The following is a 19,805-nucleotide window of genomic DNA, read 5'->3' as shown; positions in this document are numbered from 1 at the left end:
TGCGATTTTCTAAATTCTTTCTTCGGTATTATTCCTTTGACCAAACTCCAACTCTTTTTCCAAATCTCTTTCTCTTGCTCTTTATCTTTTTTGTCATATTTTCTCAAATCAGACTTTTGAGACACATAATAAATGTGTTCAAGGGTGACATCAGCAGAGACCGGAACAACTTTACCCTCACTGGTCAAAGGAGGGAGTTGGCTTCACAGACCCACACACAGAAATGTAGCATCTTTTCATCAGGAATAAATTAGGTGTGATATTCAAACTGTGCACCCCGATGTGATCCTCTTTGCTAATCTGATTTTAAATCTATCCTTGGGACCATAATGACTCAAGAGCATAAGGTTGAGAACAGACTGAGTAGTAATGAGACGTCGCTGAAACATCAAATGAAGGCTTAAAATCCAATCAGCTGGTGTTGGCATATGGGAAAGCCTTTACATCGTCCTCATTACTCACACGGTTGGGCTTTGGATGTGGTATAATCTTTCAGGTGTGTCACAACAAGAGCAGATAAATAAAGGTTAGCGTTGTTCGACTAAAATGAAGTGAGACTTTAAAGTAAAAATGAGTCTTTGCTCAGAAATCAGTCTCTATATATGTGTAGGGTTCTGATGTGTTGGAGGCTACTCAACCACACAAGAACACATTTAAATAGTATTTACTTTTTTGCCACACTAGTGTTTGACGACACACGTTTAAATCCCAGAATAACCGGAGAAAGACAGCTAATGCAAGATGAGCCCCAAACACCGTGTGCGGGAGCTGCCGATGACTCAGCAGGTTTCGACATAACATAAATGACAGGCAACATCTGTTATTATTAGCAAGCTAGGCTAATTAGCTTCCACTTTCTGAAAGGAAGATTCTGAGCCGAGCCTGCTCTTCCACACGCACAGCCTCTCTACTTCATGTTTATATATCGAATGTTGTGAAGGAGATTAAATCACTGACAGTAGATTGTCGGCACTGTGGGCTTGCTTGAAAAAGGGGAAACATTTCTTTTGTCAATGTTTGTAGGCTTCAGAGCTCTGACGTGGTCATGGCATTTAAAAGCACACCAAAGAAGTTGGCAATATATAACGATGCCAGCTTTCATGGGAAATGCTCATCTACAGTCCTGAAGCAGATGCTGTACTAATATGTACAATTTGAAAAATATGCCAGAAAAAATCAGTATATTTTATACATCCATTCTGAGACTGAACACCAAACACCAGCCACTTAAAGGAGGAGGAAGAGGAGGAAGAAGAGGAAGAAGAGGAGGAGAAGATCTCTTGCCCATGATTGTTGGAGCCCATAACAGACTGGGCCCGCGGGACCAGTGTCAGGCAATCATGGTCTTTTCAGTCTGTCTCGGATTGTGTGATTAGAGAACGATTTACTGCAAGCATCATACACAAATCTCTTTTTTGGAGCCGTGGCAGTGATTTCTCCGTCTGTGTGCTGAAGACACAGCGTCCCTCCTCCTCTGCAGGTAGACAGGCGGCAGGTTGGCCTCCCGCCTGATCCTCAGTGGGCCGCTTTTAGGAAGGGCATGTGTGTTTGGAGACTATATGTACATGTGACACAGAAGGAGGGAAGACAAACATATAAAGTGTGCAATGTCTTGCCAGCTTTGGATAATACAAGACATCCTCCACACAGCATAGGCTTTAATTTAGAAGTTGGAGTCACTCAAAATGAAAAATGCCATATGACACAAATACAACTAATCACTTTAAGACATTGCAATGCTTGGAGGAAGTGCAGAGGCAGGTTTTTGTTGATGGACTTCCTTCAAGCGTTTCTTCTCAGTATCAGAATCCAAGTTCAGCAAATAGAGAGGATGTACATGCTGGGTCTGAAGGCGGCATGTTTGATACATCAAAATAATTCTTCACACACCTTCTTTGATGTCAAAATGAGATTAAGAGGAGAGAGCGAAAAGGGAACATGAGGCGACCTCAAAATACAGTTCATCCATTTAAAAAGAAGCCTTCAGAGTTTATTGAGATAACAAACTGAGCAGTTATGAAGATTGACAGTCAACAGTTGAATGATTTCAACAAGCATTACTACACATAAAAAAAATTAACAAATTAAGATCTCTGAATTATATTTAGTTTAAGAATTTAGCAGCACAAAAACACAATGAAGCTGCAGCATACTCAAGGTCCCAGGTACGTTTGTTTAAAGGTCACCAACCTTTTCGTCATGTGCCGATGCCTCTCTAAACTTCTCAAATTGTTTCATTTTAATACTTTTAGAGACCTGTTGCGATGAAAGAGTTTTGAGTACTTTGCAAGAAACAAGGAAAGCCATACACTGGCTCCCCGTCCCACAACGGATCCAATACAAGCACCGGACGTGGGGTGACAGAGCCTTCTCCATATCTGCCCCCTCCCTCTGGAACTCTCTCCCCAAACTCATCCCAGACTGCACTGATCTTTCCTCATTCAAATCGCAAATCAAAACCCACCTGTTCAGAACTGCTTTTAATGTGTGATTGTTTTTTTTTGTTTTCTTATCAGGGTCCGAGCGACTCAAAGTCCCTATTTATTTGTTTTACCTGTATTTGAGCTATTCTTATTTATTTATTTTTAGCTTTTAGGATGTTTTAATTATGTGAAGTGTCTTTGAGTACTATGAAAAGCGCTATATAAATTAAATGCATTATTATTATTATTATTATTATACGAGCAGATCTGTTGACTGTACTTCAGCGCAGCAGTGCTTTGAGCATGCACACACTAACAATGTTCAGCTGCAATAATGTTTATGGTGTCAACACGCCACAATTTGCTAACTAAAGTTAAAGTATATCTGAGGCCGATGGGAATGTCGTTAGTTTTGCAAGTGGGCTTATTTGGTCTGGCAACCTGTAGTGCGAGTACCTCAAGAGAATTAGCTTTTTTTGAGAGAAAAGTCCACATTATCAGAATTGAATTATTTAACTTGACCAGGTTCATTTTTCATTTAAAAAACACACTTTACGAAGATTATATCCATCCATCCATCCATTTTCAATACCGCTTATCCTCATTAGGGTCGCGGGGCGCTGGAGCCTATCCCAGCTGACATAGGGCGAAGGCAGGGGACACCCTGGACAGGCCGCCAGTCCATCGAGGGCACATGTAGGGACATACAACCATTCACTCTCACATTCACACCTATGGGACATTTAGAGATCAATTAACCTGCAGCATGTCTTTGGACTGTGGGAGGAAGCCGGAGAGCCCGGAGAGAACCCACGCTGCCACGGGGAGAACATGCAAACTCCACACAGAAGGACCGCTCCGACCGGGAATCGAACCCGCGGCTAGCCACTACACCACCGTGCAGCCCACGAAGATTATATTTAGTTTTAAATTAATGTCCTCAGTGTAGAAGAAAAACAGTAATCTGTATTATTTTCTTTAATTTAGCGCTTCTGTAATCAACCTTTTTAAAACAGAAATAATTTTCAGCGTTTTTATTTCATTTTTTTGGGATTACTTTGAAGAACCATGATCCCACACCACATGAAGTCAAGTATAACACTGCCATCTGCTGGTAAAAAGGTTCAACTGCAGTTGAAAGACTACTTCGGTTCAACAGGTCACCTGATTTTCATGGAACTCTGGTTCCCATGAAAATGTTTGAATCGACACAAGAATATTATTTAACTGTCTTTAAATGTCTCATCTGTAAAATAAAATGTAGCAAGCGTGTAAATACTGCAAAGGCAAAAACCGCATTGAACTCCCATAATCCTAAAAAAGGACTATTCAAATTGTATATGGGTACCCTTTTGAGATTCACTTATGACCAATAGCAGCTGTTAAGAATTCTTAACTTGAAATCTCCAGAATTCAGTATTCTGTTAATTAAATTTCTGAACATTTTAAAACCTCATGCCAGAAACCATATTCACACCATTTCTGTCAGAATGCTGTGAATGCTGCTGGCTTTACAATATAAACTAATTTACTTTGCCAGAGCAGAAAAAATATTGTTCAGCAGTTTCTGGAAGTATGCAGCATCTTTCCAATTACATGCAAGATAAGGTTTTGAAAGTGTGATTAAAAGTGGTGCAGGGTCCAATTAATGCTGTTCATTAGAACCTTTAATTACACTAATAACCAATGCATGAGTTACGTAGTTATGGCCCTAAATGCTTCGTATCTCAAGTGCATGAGAACTTGAGTTATTCATTACAACTAAACTGACTGTTTGAAAACTAGGCCTGTGTTACGTGTCCCTCTCCATACTTTAAGATCTTATCTATAGTCAACATTGTTATTAGGACAGAACTTAAAAACGAACCGAATATCAACTGTGTGCCGTTTTCAGCCAAGATAAGGAAAAAAAATCAGTACACTTTCTATAAACATTTATTCATCTTTATTGGCCAGAGACAACCAGCTCAAACAAGGACTCCATATTGTTTCAAAACGTCCGTGTATTTTGCAATCTTGCTCTCAACGTTCTTTACTGCCAGCTTGGTCAGCTTGATCTCTGTCTTCTTCTTGCCATAGCGGATCTTAGCCTTCTCCTTCCTCTTCTCCTCCAGAGTGGCTGTGATAGCCTGGTATTTCCAGCCGACCTCATGTGCCAGACGCCCAAGGAGGGCGAACTGAGAAAGAAAGTGTGACGGTCAGTAAGGGGCAGTGAGTCACTGGCAGGTCTAAAGTTAATGCAGGAGATATTACCATGAACAGGTCAACATTTACTGCTGCAGATATTTCTTTAAAATGGGGAATTTCACACACAAAAAACACCACGTTCTTTGATGATGGATTAAAAAAATTAGTTTAAAGCTTTAATATAAAAAAAGCACAACTCGAATCAGTAATCAGATCCAAAAAGCTTTTGTCTCATCAATAAATGATCAGCTTTTGGGGGGGGGGATCATCGCCACAGCCAAGAAAGCACTGGTGTGGGAGGTAAATTAAAGCATTTGCCTTATTTGCAAATGTGTGACCCACAAAATGATATGTATTAAGGTCACCACTGAAATAAAATATTTGAGGCTCACCTTGCGAGTGGGCTTCAGACGCACAATCTTAAGGGCAGCTGGAACAACCATGCGCTTCCTCTGTGGAACAAAAGCCAAAATCAGATAAAGAAAACACCACATCTAACCATTGACAGGATAGCATGTCTCAAATTTTAATTATTTTCAAATAAGGCTGGTAAGGGAAATACATATCACAGAGGAGAGTTAACATGTATAGGTCAAACAGGGAGATATTGTGGCCCTTTGATGTTAATTGAGATTCACCTTGTCATAGGGCGGGGGGATCCCGTCAAACACCTTCAGCCTGTCCAGAGCAGCCTGTCCTCGCTTGGTTTTGTGGGGCAGCATGCCTGGTTAGCAGGAAAAAAAATACATGTTAAAAACAAAACATTTTTAAATAGCAACAATTGCAGTTGTAGCAACGGTTTAATTTGTCAAAGCACAAATTACTCAACTCAGCAATCAGATCCGAAAAGTGTCTCATCAAAGATGATCAGTTTGGGATAAAAAGCTCATCACTGTCAAGAACTTGTGCTGGATCAAATTAACGCAAATATCTCACTTTACAAGACGTCGCACTACTCCATAGTATTTCCATCCAACTCTGGATCATTGTTGGGTTCTCTTAAAAAAAGGTCCTCTATTAGATCAATAGGACATCCAAGCCACATATTTTGCAATGCCCTTTTTACGTTACCGAACTAATAAATATTGCATGGGTTAAGATAAATGTAATGCTCTTTTCATTCCACTTAAAAGCACATTTACGCCTCTTGAACTGAGCTCTGCAAAGAAGCATTGTCTACAAAGTACATATACATTATATTTACACTGTATATGTATGCTACATGCTATGTTTAATAATCTTTCGTCAGTATTATAATATATTTCCATGCTAACGTCACAAACTCGCCTCTAACAGTCCTCCAGAAGATCCTGCTGGGAGCTCTGAAGTGGAACGGTCCACGAGAGGGGTTGGTGTTCATCCTCTTCCGCAGGAAGGCCAGGTACTTCACTGTGGAGGGGTGCATAATACAGACATTTAATCTGAGTTACAAATACTGCAAAGCATTAGGCAGTGGCAGCCATTTAGTATTCAATGTCTCAGATGGTAGTGCATGCAAGGTAGTCTCATGGTCATTGAAACTCGAACAACAGTGGTAAAACATCACTGACAAGCATATCAAGGAGGAACAATGACAGAAGATAAATTCAGGCATGTGCCCTACTTACGCTTGTTGCGGTAGAAGTTTCCGGAAATGTTGATTCCTTCACATCTCACCACCACGACTTTGTGTCCTAAAAAACGAAGTTGATTTAGCGTTTAGACATCAAACAAATCCAGTCATTTTAATGAATACTAGCACCCTGTCTCAGATGGTAGTGCATGTGAGTTTTCTCATGGTCGTTAAACTCAAGTAAAACTGTTAATTCATCATCATTGACTGAGGCAACATATATATGCATGGCTTGAGCAAAAACTGTTCATTCACATTTGACCGTTACACAAAAACTTACCGAGCAGAACCTGTTTGGCCACAAGGGCAGCGAGCCGTCCGAGTAGGTGGCCCCTGCCATCAAGTAGCAGAACCTACAGGTTTAAAGAAAGAAAAGTTTAACGGCGCCGTTTCTGAAATAAACTACTACGTTAGCTTTCCTATCAACTAACTTGGAAACATATCCTAAATCAGACGGGAGCTTCACATTGATACTTGAACGTTAATAAAGTTCCCGGTCAGATTTGATACAATGAATATTTAAAGCAAAAACACGTTCAATAACTTTGAGAAACGTTTTTGCCAACATGAGCATTTCGATAACTGCCACATGTAACTTGCCGAAGCGGACATAGCATTAGCTTAGCATCAACGTAAAGGCACGACGACACGTTAGCTAGCATTATTATTTAAAGTTCGTGGTTATAAGTTTAACACAATGCAGCCTTTACAATTAATGTTACAACATTAGCGCGTAAGTTACCTGGATCTTAAATATGAACAAGACACATGTTTAAGCTAGCCAGCTAACGGCATTGACTGGATCGGGAGGCTGCCATGATGAAGGCATGTACTCAGACAAGCAGTCTCAAACATGACCTGAAATCAAGTATTAAGAGTAACACCGAAAACAACCAAGAGGTACCGTAGTTGTCCCCTGTAAATTATCTAAAAAATATCGGACTCAACTTGCACTAAATAGCTAATAAACAGATAATGATTCCGCAGCGGTTGCACACCTTATTGAACCGGTCCGCCATGATGCGCGAAAAGAAAGACAGACGGGGTTGCTCGTGCTGAAAGGCAGGGGTGGGCGGAAGTGACGAAGTTTTTATTTCTAGTGGGAAGTGTGCACAAGCGTTGGATCGCCACCGTTCGTTTGGAGGGAGAAGTTTACTTACAATATATGTATATATAAAACGTATATATTACATATATATATATATATATTTATAACAATTTGATGCTCTCGTGTTTTTTACTATTCTCAATTTGTGTTCTCAGATTTAAACCTCGAGCTTTGGTGAAAAGAGTTGTTACTGCTAAAAGTGTTGGGTCATGTATTTAGAGCTCATGCACACTCATTTATTTATTTCTGAAATCCTGTGTGTGTGACCTGTGTGCTTCAAGGACAGATTACCAATCGAGCGAAGTGAGCAACTACTTCAGGGCCCTCGTTGGCCCCATATTCACGACACCACTGTGCAAGTTAGTTTGTGGTTATTTGATTTTTTTGGCGGTATGCACTACTAAAACAGAATATCAACTGAAATGACACACAATCACAGGTTTTTGACACAAAAAGTGTGTCAAAATCGACACGGTGCATATTCCTAAATATTCCCATTCTTATCCCTAAGCAGCATTGAAGCAGCATCACTTGGAGGAAATTGACCACCACAAGTTCCAGTATGCACCTACCCAGCCAGACACCTCTACTACTTACTCAGATTGCTCATGAATGTATGGGTAATTGTTCTGCAAATGTTTGAGTTATTAAAATCGTTCATAGAGTAATTATTGTGTTCATGGTGTGTTGTCAATCAAGTTCTACAACTCCCCTAAATATTCCCAATATCAGTTATTCTATACTTTTTACTGTAATTCATTATTGAACAATTTTACCATGACATATATAATATGTAAGGCCTGCAACTAATGAATAATCACTTCATCAGTGGATATGACAATTATTTATCAGCTTCTGTGAAGACAGCATAGCCAAAAATGGTCTGTTGATATATGGTGTAAACTGAAGTTACGAACTTATTGTCTCATAAAGAATAGCTTTAGTGCAGAACTTTATGTGAAGTAAAACTTAAACAAAAGTCAAAGATCCCGCACAGTTACGCTGAGGAACATTACCATTAGTTTTAGAGACTGGTGGAGGACAGAGTCTGTTTGCTGTGTGAGCTCGGGGAAATTGAGAATGAGGTTCACGTTTTGTTTAACGGTACTATCTACGATGGCATAAGGGATGTACTGTTTAGTAAAAGGATTTCAGTTTATGTTGATTTCTTTTGCCTGGATAACTGTGAAAAACTTGAGTTGTTCTTCAGTAAAGGAATCTTTTTTATATTTGATTTGCCAGACCTGGGAGAGAAGGCAGAATGTTTTGTTTAAGATATAGCGGTGAAGTAACCTGTACATTTCTAAATGAACGAAACTATATGAAATGTGCCTTATAAACCCATGAGGGTTGGACACTTTATGTTTTTGAAATAAAAATAAAGATATCTATCTATCTATAGAAACGTTTGTTATATTTGTTTTGTTTCAGAAGAACCATTAAATATTACTGCCAGTGGAACCTGTTTGTTAAAACATCACTAACAATTAATAATAAAAAAGTATTATGCACACAAGTTATCAAAAAGCATTGACAGCACTTCAAAGCCAATATCTTTTAATACAAATGTGTCTACGCTATTTTTCTTCCCACAGCACACCTGTGTAGTCTTTTTGCAATTATTACAATATACAGTAAGTCAAATGCAAATCTTTTACTTCATGATCTCGGCCAAATGCTTGAGTTTGACATTGCTGTTTACTCCCAAGATGCACCCATGCTCACTGGTCCAACAGAAGCCACAACCTTTGCCTCAGAATGTGTCTGGTACAAAGCCCTGACATCTCTCCCTGCAAACAGACAAACAAACATGGTCAGATTTGAGTACATATTGCTCCTTTAATTCTGCAGATTATTAATTTGCTACTCACGACTTTTTCTGGAGCATATTGGTTCACAGTACTGGCCTCCTGCAGGAGTGCACACAGCTGTACTGCAGTGAATGTACACCTGAACAAAGAAAGCCATGTAAGCAGAGCAATACAAACATATTTTCTCAAATCAGTTTATCATCAATGGATTACATTATTACCTGTTCCCTCATGGGTTCCAGTGACTTGGAGTCAACAAAGGTAAACATTTTGAAAAAGAAACGTCTGTAGTGACTGGGTAAGTTCAGACCAGAGGAGTGACCGACTGGAACCAGTGAGGACAAGAAGTTATCATTCCTGCATGGACACCTGGATGAAAAGAAAAATTACATTATTTTCTCTATCACTAATCCTATTGAGCAGAACTGTAAACTCTGACAAAACTGCAACATGTCAATATAAGGACAGTGTTAAATTGGTGTTTTAGTTACCCGTCTGTCAGAATGTCCCACTGCGGCAGACTGTGAGGGTTGGGGCTTGTGGTCGCCCAACAGCGACCAAGAGTCAGGACAAGGTTGGGATCTGTCTTTTCAAGGAGTTGAACCTCCACGTACACAGGGTCCCTCAGTACTTTGGACACAGGATAGTCAGCGTCCGTGTAGTACGAAGTATAGGCCACATCCACTGTGAGAGCAGGAACCAGTTAGCATGACAGCCATCTACAAACACAGCAGCTTGGCCAGGCTGACATTTACTTACCTTCATAACAACCCTTTGCAATGCACTGTCCATTACCCAACCTCAGTTCTACTCTGATGGGTCCCAGAAAAGCAAATGCTATAGGTTCTAGTATTCCTGTTGTCTCTACAACCACAGATTGAACAGTTGTGCCGATGTACCGACACTGGAAGAGCAATCTGAAAAGAGAAAACTGGCATTATTTTGCGTGGTCAGATCTGTTATTTAGATATTACAATATTACTTTAAAAAAGCATCACTGACTCATAGTGACTGTCCCTGGTAATGACTCCACGTGGCCCGGTTTCCACTTCATATGAGGAGAACATTCTGTTCTCATAGATTATAACACCAGGCTCCTCCTACAAAAGGTAAAATAAAATGGCTTTATGGAGTAAAAATGTAACTTTTTTTTAACTGGTGGAAAAGTTGAGAAACTCAAGGTCTTACCAAAACAACGGTGCCACATGAGGTAACAGCAAAGTTATAGATGGCAAATTCTGAATTAGAGTCAACATGTGTACAGCCTGGAGTTTTGCTCAAGAGTGAGATTGACTGGAGATCAATGTTGGGCAGAGTGGCATCTCTCGCCACGACGACAATGAACTGGCCGTCCTTGGTGCACTGAACGGTCACTGGTGGCATAAAAACAAGCATTGACAGGTTTAAGATGTAGATCACCTTTTTGCATCCATCCTTATGGTCAATTGCATTACATTTTTTTCAAAACTCACCTGCCTTTCCATAGAAGCACTGTTGGCCATGAAAGCAGCAGTTTATGGCTTTGCATCCATCAGGAGAGATCTCAGGAAGTCCACATTGGATTCTTGTGTTTTTTGCCACTTCACAACTATCAGCAGAAGGATTCTGTGCGAAATTTGGTTTGAAAATGGAAGATGGGATTTTGGAGCTCTGCTGATTATGATCATCGAATGCTAATTTAGGATTGTTCAAAATTGATGGGTGGCTGTGGTGTTGACCGTGGTGATGACCGTGGTGATGGCCGTGGTGATGGCCGTGGTGATGGACGTGGTGATGGCCGTGGTGATGGCCGTGGTGATGGCCGTGGTGATGTCCGTGGTGGTGGCCATGGCCGTGGTGATGGCCGTGGTGATGTCCGTGCCCATGTCCCTGGTGATGGCCGGGTTGATGGCCAAGTCCCTGCTGATGTTCCTGCTCTTGTCCCTGGTGATGGCCGGGTTGATGGCCAAGTCCCTGCTGATGTCCCTGCTCTTGTCCCTGTTGATGGCCGGGTTGATGGCCAAGTTCCTGCTGATGTCCCTGCTTTCGTCCCTGTTGATGGCCGGGTTGATGGCCAAGTCCCTGCTGATGTCCCTGCTGATGTCCCTGCTGATGTCCCTGTTGATGGCCGGGTTGATGGCCAAGTCCCTGCTGATGTCCCTGCTGATGGCCGGGTTGATGGCCATGTGGTGATTGACCAGGTTGTTGGCTATTAAGGTAAATGTCCTTTATACCAGGACTCACCAACCCTTGGACCTGAGCTTCTACCTCTGTCCCAACTAGGCATGCTAGCAGTGCTAGTGCCACAAAAGAGGCGACACCCCCGTGCTTTGCCATGGTTCAACAGAAGTTTGACCCAGACAGTCCCTAAGTGTACAACTTGCTGCCACATTTATACGTGACTAGGCGTGATGGTTTTAAAAAACCCTCCTCTGAGGCATACTAACCACCAATTACAGCTTCCCATCTTTTCAATAGCCACTTGAAAGCTTCAGGGGTGTATTGTGTCATGTTTTTAAAATATAATTTAGGGGGATGATTGGATAAGCCTTTTGGCAACTTCACCAGATCAGACACATGTCCTATTAGATCAGGTCACCTTTTATTAAAGGTCTTTGTGACCTCAAGAGTTATTTGTCCCCGAATGTTTATTTTGCTCGTGCAAAATGGCAAACATATTGATCTTTTCTTTGGATCTGGAACACATTATTTTCAACATAACCATGTTGCAGTTTCCCAAAATGAGGAGCTTTTAATCCACTGAAAGACGAACATGCTTTGAAGGTTAAAAGAAATCTTTCAATCTAGAAAGACTTTTCTAGACGTAATATATAATACATACGTACGGTATTACATAACAATTGTAGCTTGGGAGGTAACAGATGAAAAAGGGGAGGGTCTTTTATGATATAGTTATAATAACTGGTGTGGTGGCAAATTTACCTTACCCAGTGTTAAGTCTTTTTAAGCTGAAATGACAAATATCGATATACAGAACTTGTCTATGAAATAATGTATTCTTGCAAGTTAATACAGTTATACAGAGTGGCATGGAGTCTGTAGAAGTGAGCACTAAGTCACACAAAGTTATAGAGGGAGTGACCAGGGTAGGGGCTGTAATGGAACATGATGCTTTAGGCCAGTGGCAGACAAAAAGGAATGCTAGGTCAGCATGGTCACAAATAATAGAGATGTATACATCCTGCCTTTAACATATGACCTGTTCACATAAGTACTTTATTACTTAACAGGAAGGAGGATGTGAATGCTACTTAGGTAGCTGCTGCATGACCCACGAGTCACCCCATGCAGGCATTGATATTATGCACAATAACAGTGTGTATACCAGTTCACTTAGATAATAATTTAAAATACAACAAAAATTATAAAATTGCCATTACATTCCTCCCTTTTGATCATACATTTGTCAAGTCAAACATAACAATTCAAGTTGTATTGTCATCAACAAAATGGGTATGACAATTATGCGGCCTAGAAATAGTGAACAACACATTGTGCATCTAAGGCCACATAGTCCGACATGTCGAAATGGGTGCAATGGGCGTGGTCGCTCCACCGTTGGCTGTCGTCAGTGAGTAGGTTATTCTGGAGTTGCTTGTATGGTGTATATGTTATTCAACGGTGCAACAGAAGTGGCACTTGGTTCACGCTTCCTGTTGTGTTGAGTCAGTAGGTGCCTGTGTGGGTGCACTCACCTTTTTATAGTCAGTGATTGAGTCTGTAGGTGCAGGAACCTTTTTACCTTCCAATGGTTTTGGCTCAATGAAATCCATCATACGTTCAAAAGGGTCTTGTCGGAGGTGGGTGTGCTGCCTGTTGAGAGACTTTAACTAGTCTGCCCACATTGTGCGTCGCACAGGCGATGCAGGCATGACTGTTTATGCGCATAGGCCGAAAAAACTTTAGTGAACCAATTTGTTGTTATCATTTCAACAATATTATCCCTTCCTTCATGGGCTTTATTGTGGAATAACTTAGCATAGTGAGAAAAGAAATGCTTAGGGAGACACGGTTTACCATCGGATTTGAGAAATTTACAATGAGCCCAGGTGGCACCAAAATGTGCTAATAAATGGTGACTGTTTTACCCTCTGCAGCTTTACATGCTTATGTAGAGTTAAAACGACCAATTTGGCTGCCTGTGTAGAGAAATGGTGAGCAAGAGAGCCTGTGGATGTGTCAGGTGAAGCACAAGCGTGACGTTTTCTGCTCAAGGAGAATGCGTGATACTGCATGAGGCACGAGGAAAGTTACATGTGCATGACCAATAATATCTCTAGAGCAGACCTGGGAATTGTACGGCCCCTGGGCCACACCCGGCCCTTTGGCTGTCGCTGACCGCCCGGTCAATTAGGAATAAAACGTGAATAAGTGTACATCATGCACAGAATACAGCTCCATTGCATTCATTTTGAAGGCGAATGTTCAGTCTATCGGTCCAGGCCTCCAAAACAGTCTGTTTCTCTAAATAATCACCCACCCCGGCTCTTAAGATAGTGGAGGAAACGCAGCCCCAACCGCACCCATCACCCTCTGTGACTCCATCAACGATGTGGAGTCCTTCCGCTTCCTGGGCTACACCGTAACCCAGTTGCCTTAAGTGGGCGCTGAACATCAGCTCCATCAGGGCGTCTCAGCGAAGGATGTTCTTCCTGAGGCAGCTGAAGAAGTTCAACCTGCGAAAGACCATGATGGTGCACTTCTACTCCGCCATCATTGAGCCCATCCTCTGCTCCTCCATCAGCCTATCAGTTGCTCTGAGAGGGTGATTGGCTGCAAACTGCCTTCCCTACAAGACTTGTTCACCTAAAGGACTCTTGAGGCGGATGGAGAAAGATTGTAGCCGACCCTTCTCACCCTGGACACAAACAGTTTTGAGTCCCTTCCCTCTGGGAGGAGGCAACGGTCCATCATGGCCAAGACCTCTCACCACAAAAAACATTTTCATTCCATCAGCAATTGGGCTCAAATAAATCCCAGGACCCACACTAACTTTATTTAAAAGTGTCAGCACCACTGAATAGGACAAGCATAGTGGATCAGTAATTTGCCATTTTTACTCAAAGTAATTCATTATCAAAGTCACTGGATTTTATTTACCAACTAATCGTTACGGCACTAAAAGATGCCATTTATATACCAAAATGTATTTATACATAACAGGGAAATAAGTAGTTGTTGCCATTTGAAGCATTAATATCTAGTCATTTTCACTTGTGTTTTGCATGGAACATACATCAGTGACAAAAAGAAGAAAGGGAAACAGCTTGGAGTTGCACAACTTTACTCACCATAAACTGTTTTAATAACTCAAGCATTTACAGAACTTCCCATAGATTCATGACCGTGACAGTGCATGACGCAATCTGAGTAGAAAATGTGTCTGGCTGAGTAGGTGAGAATACTGTAACTTGTTTTCTCCAGAGGTTTTCACTCAGTCGTGCTTCAACTTCTAGATTTATCCCTTGTGGCAGTCAATTTCCTCCTGGTGATGCCGCTTCAATGCAGCCGGCTGCGCCCCCTTGTGTGCATATATACAGATACAGGGCTGACGACTCCAGCATTAAGTCGGTGTGATGGGACAGACACAAAAATTCACTACGCAACCAAATTTGATTTAAAGTAACAATTGAATACAGGGTGAGGAATAATATATCTCTTCGAAATGGCCTCAAGTTTCAGCGTGACCCCACACGTTCTCTACGCAGCTTCTGTCATCACATTGACTTCTGGCGTTTATTATTAACATGTAGATTTACCAAATATTACAATAAATTTCAGTCAGGTTTTAGAGCAGTTCACAGCACAAACTGCCTCTGTCAAGGTTATTGACCTCCTTTTAGCATCAGACGGAGATTAGCTTTTGACAGTGTATATCACACCATTTTAAAACCTGGGTTGTCATCAAGGCCGCTGCACTTAGCTAGTTACATCATATTTACCTTTTAGAAAGAATAGTTTTTGAATGGATTTTACTGAGCACTTTTAAAGCATGCCTGGGTCTGGCCCTGAGCTACTTTGTTGAAATGTTAGCCCCATATAAGCCAGTTCGCTGCCTTAGATCCTCCGTGGGCCCATCTGGCTGTTCCAAAGTCTAGGTTTTAAGTCAAAAGGTGACCGTGCCTTTCCCATCAGGGCCCCTCGACCTACCGGAGATAAGGCTCGCAGAATCAGTAACTTCTTAAAACTCATTTTATTGACTTGCTTTAAGTGAAGTCGTCTTATGCAGTTCTTGTTACCCTGAGTTTGTTGGTTGTATTTTATATTCCATTTGCTCTTTGGTTGTTTGTGTGTTTTCCTGCTTTCGTTGCCTTTATAGCATGGTCTTTTCCCTTCAGTTTTCTTGAATGCTTACCTGTATTGACTTTATGCATGTCTATATAACTTGCTGTGCTATATAAATTAGTGATATGTCCTTTCGTGTCGAGGCTTCGAGTGTCCCGAGTAATCAGGAGGATTTTTGTGAAGCACGTATCGAGGCTTGTGTTGACATGTGATGATTAATAAGGTGTGCACATAGTAATAACCATCGTAAAATATTCTCTCTACCCCAGCGTCATCTGTGCCCTGTGAAAGGGTATTTTCATAAGCCTAGCACTGTGGACATGTTATCATTTTAAATAAAAATGTTGTCCCTAGTAACATAAGCACAGTCTGCAATTTCTTTTTTCTTTAAGTGATCAATATAGTTAAACTATGAACTGATATCATCCTTTTAAACAAATGCCTTTTTTTAAATCTATATCATTTTATGGATATGTTGTAAATTGTCAAATTCTTCCTTTTGTCTTCAGCAGGTCAAATTTAGAAATTTCACAAACATTACATTCGATTTGCTTAAAGCTTTAATAACATTTTTAAAAAAGCACAACTTTTATCTAACTTAACACTGATCAGATCCGAAATGTTTCTCATCAATAGATTATCAGTGTCGGAATAAAGTTCTCATCAGTCAAGAAAGTACTGCAGCAGGTAAATTAAATCATTGTATTTATTTGCCAATTCTACAATTCAAATCCACATGTGACTCAAAAGCCTATTTGAGTCGGCATTGAAATCAAATATTTAAGTTCACCTTGCGAGTGGGCTTCAGACGCACATTGCATCTAATCATTGATAGGACAGATATTGATATATGATGTCTCAGATATTGCATTTCTTCCCATTAGTTTTTCAAAAAAGGCTGGTACGGTAAATCTCATCAGACGGCAGAGTTTAATATGTATAGGCCAAACGGGGCGATATTGTGGCCCTTTGATGTTAATTGAGATTCACCTCGTCACAGGGCGGGATACGTAAACACCTTCAGCCTCTCCTCGCTTGGTTTTGTGGGGCAGCATGATGCCTGTTGAGCAGAGATAAAATGCGTGTTAAATACATTTTCAAATAGCCACACCTGCAGTTTTATCAACAGTTGAATCTCAGATATTGTATTTCTTCTCATTAGTTTTTCAAATAAGGCTGGTAAGGGAAAAAAAATATGTATCATCACAGACGGCAGAGTTTGTGGCCCTTTGATGTTAATTGAGATTCACCTCGTCATAGGGCGGGATACGTAAACACCTTCAGCCTCTCCAGAGCAGCCTGTCCTCGCTTGGTTTTGTGGGGCAGCATGATGCCTGTTGAGCAGAGATAAATTGCTTGTTCAATACATTTTCAAATAGCCACACCTGCAGTTTCATCAAAAGTTGAATCTCAGATATTGTATTTCTTCTCATTAGTTTTTCAAATAAGGCTGGTAAGGGAAAAAAATACGTATCATCACAGACGGCAGAGTTTAATATGTATAGGCCAACCGGGGCGATATTGTGGCCTTTTTATGTTAATTGAGATTCACCTCGTCATAGGGCGGGATACGTAAACACCTTCAGCCTCTCCTCGCTTGGTTTTGTGGGGCAGCATGATGCCTGTTGAGCAGAGATAAAATGCGTGTTAAATACATTTTCAAATAGCCACACCTGCAGTTTTATCAACAGTTGAATCTCAGATATTGTATTTCTTCTCATTAGTTTTTCAAATAAGGCTGGTAAGGGAAAAAAAATATGTATCATCACAGACGGCAGAGTTTGTGGCCCTTTGATGTTAATTGAGATTCACCTCGTCATAGGGCGGGATACGTAAACACCTTCAGCCTCTCCAGAGCAGCCTGTCCTCGCTTGGTTTTGTGGGGCAGCATGATGCCTGTTGAGCAGAGATAAATTGCTTGTTCAATACATTTTCAAATAGCCACACCTGCAGTTTCATCAAAAGTTGAATCTCAGATATTGTATTTCTTCTCATTAGTTTTTCAAATAAGGCTGGTAAGGGAAAAAAATACGTATCATCACAGACGGCAGAGTTTAATATGTATAGGCCAACCGGGGCGATATTGTGGCCTTTTTATGTTAATTGAGATTCACCTCGTCATAGGGCGGGATACGTAAACACCTTCAGCCTCTCGCTTGGTTTTGTGGGGCAGCATGATGCCTGTTGAGCAGAGATAAAATGCGTGTTAAATACATTTTCAAATAGCCACACCTGCAATTTTATCAAAAGTTGAATCTCAGATATTGTATTTCTTCTCATTAGTTTTTCAAATAAGGCTGGTAAGGGAAAAAAATACGTATCATCACAGACGGCAGAGTTTAATATGTATAGGCCAACCGGGGCGATATTGTGGCCCTTTGATGTTAATTGAGATTCACCTCGTCATAGGGCGGGATACGTAAACACCTTCAGTCTGTCCAGAGCAGCCTGTCCTCGCTTGGTTTTGTGGGGCAGCATGCCTGGTTAGCAGAAAAAAATATGTGTTAGTTAAATACATTTTTAAGCAACAATTGCAGTTTTAGCAAAGGTTTAATTTGTCAAAGCACAAATTACTCAACTCAGCAATCAGATCCGAAAAGTGTCTCATCAAAGATGATCAGTTTGGGATAAAAAGCTCATCACTGTCAAGAACTTGTGCTGGATCAAATTAACGCAAATATCTCACTTTACAAGACGTCGCACTACTCCATAGTATTTCCATCCAACTCTGGATCATTGTTGGGTTCTCTTAAAAAAGGTCCACTATTAGATCAATAGGACATCCAAGCCACATACTTTGCAATGCCCTTTTAACGTTACCGAACAAATTAATATTGCATGGGTTAAGATAAATGTAATGCTCTTTTCATTCTACTTAATAGAACATTTTCTTGAACTGAGCTCTGCAAATAATGTTTGAGCATGATCTACAAAGTACATTAAACTGTATATTTATGCTACATGCTATGTTTAATAATCTTTCGTCAGTATTATAATATATTTCCATGCTAACGTCACAAACTCGCCTCTAACAGTCCTCCAGAAGATCCTGCTGGGAGCTCTGAAGTGGAACGGTCCACGAGAGGGGTTGGTGTTCATCCTCTTCCACAGGAAGGCCAGGTACTTCACTGTGGAGGGGTGCATAATACAGACATTTAATCTGAGTTACAAATACTGCAAAGCATTAGGGAGCGGCAGCCATTTAGTATTCAATGTCTCAGATGGTAGTGCATGTAAGGTAGTCTCATGGTCATTGAAACTCGAACAACAGTGGTAAAACATCACTGACAAGCATATCAAGGAGGAACAATGACAGAAGATAAATTCAGGCATGTGCCCTACTTACGCTTGTTGCGGTAGAAGTTTCCGGAAATGTTGATTCCTTCACATCTCACCACCACGACTTTGTGTCCTAAAAAACGAAGTTGATTAAGCGTTTAGACATCAAACAAATCCAGTCATTTTAATGAATACTAGCACCCTGTCTCAGATGGTAGTGCATGTGAGTTTTCTCATGGTCGTTAAACTCAAGTAAAACTGTTAATTCATCATCATTGACAGACTGAGGCAACATATATATGCATGGCTTGAGCAAAAACTGTTCATTCACATTTGACCGTTACACAAAAACTTACCGAGCAGAACCTGTTTGGCCACGAGGGCAGCGAGCCGTCCGAGTAGGTGGCCCCTGCCATCAAGTAGCAGAACCTACAGGTTTAATGAAAGGTTTAAAAAGTATCGTTTCTGAAATTATGTTTCACCTAATGAAGTTAACTTTCCTACCAACTTAAAAATACCAGATTGAACTTCCATTAAATAACTAAAAAGTAATGATTACGCAGGGGCTGCACACCTTACTGAACTGGTCCGCCATGATGCGCGAAAAGAAAGACAGACGGGGTTGCTGGTGCTTAAAGGCAGGGGTGGCCGGAAGTGACGAAGTTTTTCTTCTTCTTTCTTGTTGGTAGTGTGCACAAACGATCTATTGCCGCCGTTTGTATGGAGGGAGAAGTTTACTTACATTATAAATGTAATACCTATAAATTTGTATTTATAATAATGTGATGCTCTCTTGATTCCCAAATGAGAATGTATGGTTTTTTTACTATTCTCAATTTGTGTTTTTAGAATTAAACCTGGATCTTTGGTGAAAAGAGTTGTTACTGCTTGCCAATATTGGGCTAAAATAAATATTCAAATGGGCTTTTGCTGAATTGAGGAAAAGACATGTTACTATGTACATGCTTGTGTTTGGTCATGTATTTAGAGATAATGCACACTAGAGGAAACAAAAATGTCAGGACATTTACAACTGAATGTGAAACCTTTGTATTTCCAAAAACAAAAAGTGGATATAATAACATTAACATCTTGGAGAG

The 19,805-nt window shown here is 40.6% G+C and overlaps 2 protein-coding genes, 1 long non-coding RNA gene and 4 other non-coding genes across 7 annotated transcripts; all 7 read right to left on the bottom strand.

Moving 5' to 3' along the window:
• Positions 1–4,345: 4,345 nt before the first annotated feature.
• On the bottom strand, positions 4,346–7,940 carry rpl13a (ribosomal protein L13a). Its single transcript, XM_034563525.1, has 8 exons — positions 7,928–7,940; positions 7,221–7,318; positions 6,503–6,575; positions 6,218–6,283; positions 5,898–5,999; positions 5,249–5,334; positions 5,003–5,062; positions 4,346–4,600 (listed from the first exon to the last, which is right to left on the bottom strand). The coding sequence occupies exons 1-8, from the start codon at positions 7,938–7,940 to the stop codon at positions 4,391–4,393; spliced, it is 708 nt and encodes a 235-aa protein (XP_034419416.1). The 3' UTR covers positions 4,346–4,390.
• LOC117725504 lies at positions 6,083–6,163 on the bottom strand. Its single transcript, XR_004608944.1, has one exon. It is a non-coding gene; the product is annotated as a small nucleolar RNA Z195/SNORD33/SNORD32 family (small nucleolar RNA).
• On the bottom strand, positions 6,352–6,433 carry LOC117725502. The gene has a single exon (XR_004608941.1). It is a non-coding gene; the product is annotated as a small nucleolar RNA Z195/SNORD33/SNORD32 family (small nucleolar RNA).
• Positions 7,941–9,028: 1,088 nt separating the features above from the next.
• On the bottom strand, positions 9,029–11,306 carry LOC117751593 (zona pellucida sperm-binding protein 4-like). Its single transcript, XM_034563524.1, has 9 exons — positions 10,860–11,306; positions 10,614–10,746; positions 10,330–10,514; positions 10,144–10,241; positions 9,901–10,058; positions 9,633–9,825; positions 9,363–9,510; positions 9,205–9,280; positions 9,029–9,120 (listed from the first exon to the last, which is right to left on the bottom strand). Exons 1-9 carry the CDS (start codon positions 11,304–11,306, stop codon positions 9,029–9,031), a joined length of 1,530 nt encoding a protein of 509 aa, XP_034419415.1.
• Positions 11,307–16,114: 4,808 nt separating this feature from the next.
• LOC117725396 lies at positions 16,115–17,610 on the bottom strand. The gene is made up of 5 exons (XR_004608923.1): positions 17,541–17,610; positions 17,239–17,322; positions 16,979–17,048; positions 16,677–16,760; positions 16,115–16,486 (listed from the first exon to the last, which is right to left on the bottom strand). It is a non-coding gene; the product is annotated as an uncharacterized LOC117725396 (long non-coding RNA).
• Positions 17,611–18,637: 1,027 nt separating this feature from the next.
• Positions 18,638–18,718, bottom strand: LOC117725503. The gene has a single exon (XR_004608943.1). It is a non-coding gene; the product is annotated as a small nucleolar RNA Z195/SNORD33/SNORD32 family (small nucleolar RNA).
• A 188-nt stretch (positions 18,719–18,906) lies between these two features.
• LOC117725501 lies at positions 18,907–18,988 on the bottom strand. Its single transcript, XR_004608940.1, has one exon. It is a non-coding gene; the product is annotated as a small nucleolar RNA Z195/SNORD33/SNORD32 family (small nucleolar RNA).
• Positions 18,989–19,805: the final 817 nt, after the last annotated feature.

This window comes from Cyclopterus lumpus, chromosome 22 (genome assembly GCF_009769545.1).
Source record: "Cyclopterus lumpus isolate fCycLum1 chromosome 22, fCycLum1.pri, whole genome shotgun sequence".
Classification (NCBI taxonomy): domain Eukaryota; kingdom Metazoa; phylum Chordata; class Actinopteri; order Perciformes; family Cyclopteridae; genus Cyclopterus; species Cyclopterus lumpus.
The sequence above is the reverse complement of the archived record's forward strand: the minus strand, read 5'-3'. Positions and strand labels throughout refer to the sequence as shown.

What these genes read in the sequence shown, in the direction of transcription:
- rpl13a (XM_034563525.1), bottom strand. An exon ending in GGCCAAACAGGTTCTGCTCG is followed by an intron (nt 6,284 to 6,502) that starts GTAAGTTTTTGT and finishes TTCGTTTTTTAG; the next exon opens with GACACAAAGTCGTGGTGGTG. An exon ending in AAACTTCTACCGCAACAAGC is followed by an intron (nt 6,000 to 6,217) that starts GTAAGTAGGGCA and finishes ACCCCTCCACAG; the next exon opens with TGAAGTACCTGGCCTTCCTG.
- LOC117751593 (XM_034563524.1), bottom strand. Translation starts at nt 11,306, where the DNA reads ATGGCCATCAACCCGGCCATCAGCAGGGACATCAGCAGGGACTTGGCC. An exon ending in TGCAAAGGGTTGTTATGAAG is followed by an intron (nt 9,826 to 9,900) that starts GTAAGTAAATGT and finishes CTGCTCTCACAG; the next exon opens with TGGATGTGGCCTATACTTCG. An exon ending in ACCAATATGCTCCAGAAAAA is followed by an intron (nt 9,121 to 9,204) that starts GTCGTGAGTAGC and finishes GTCTGTTTGCAG; the next exon opens with GGAGAGATGTCAGGGCTTTG.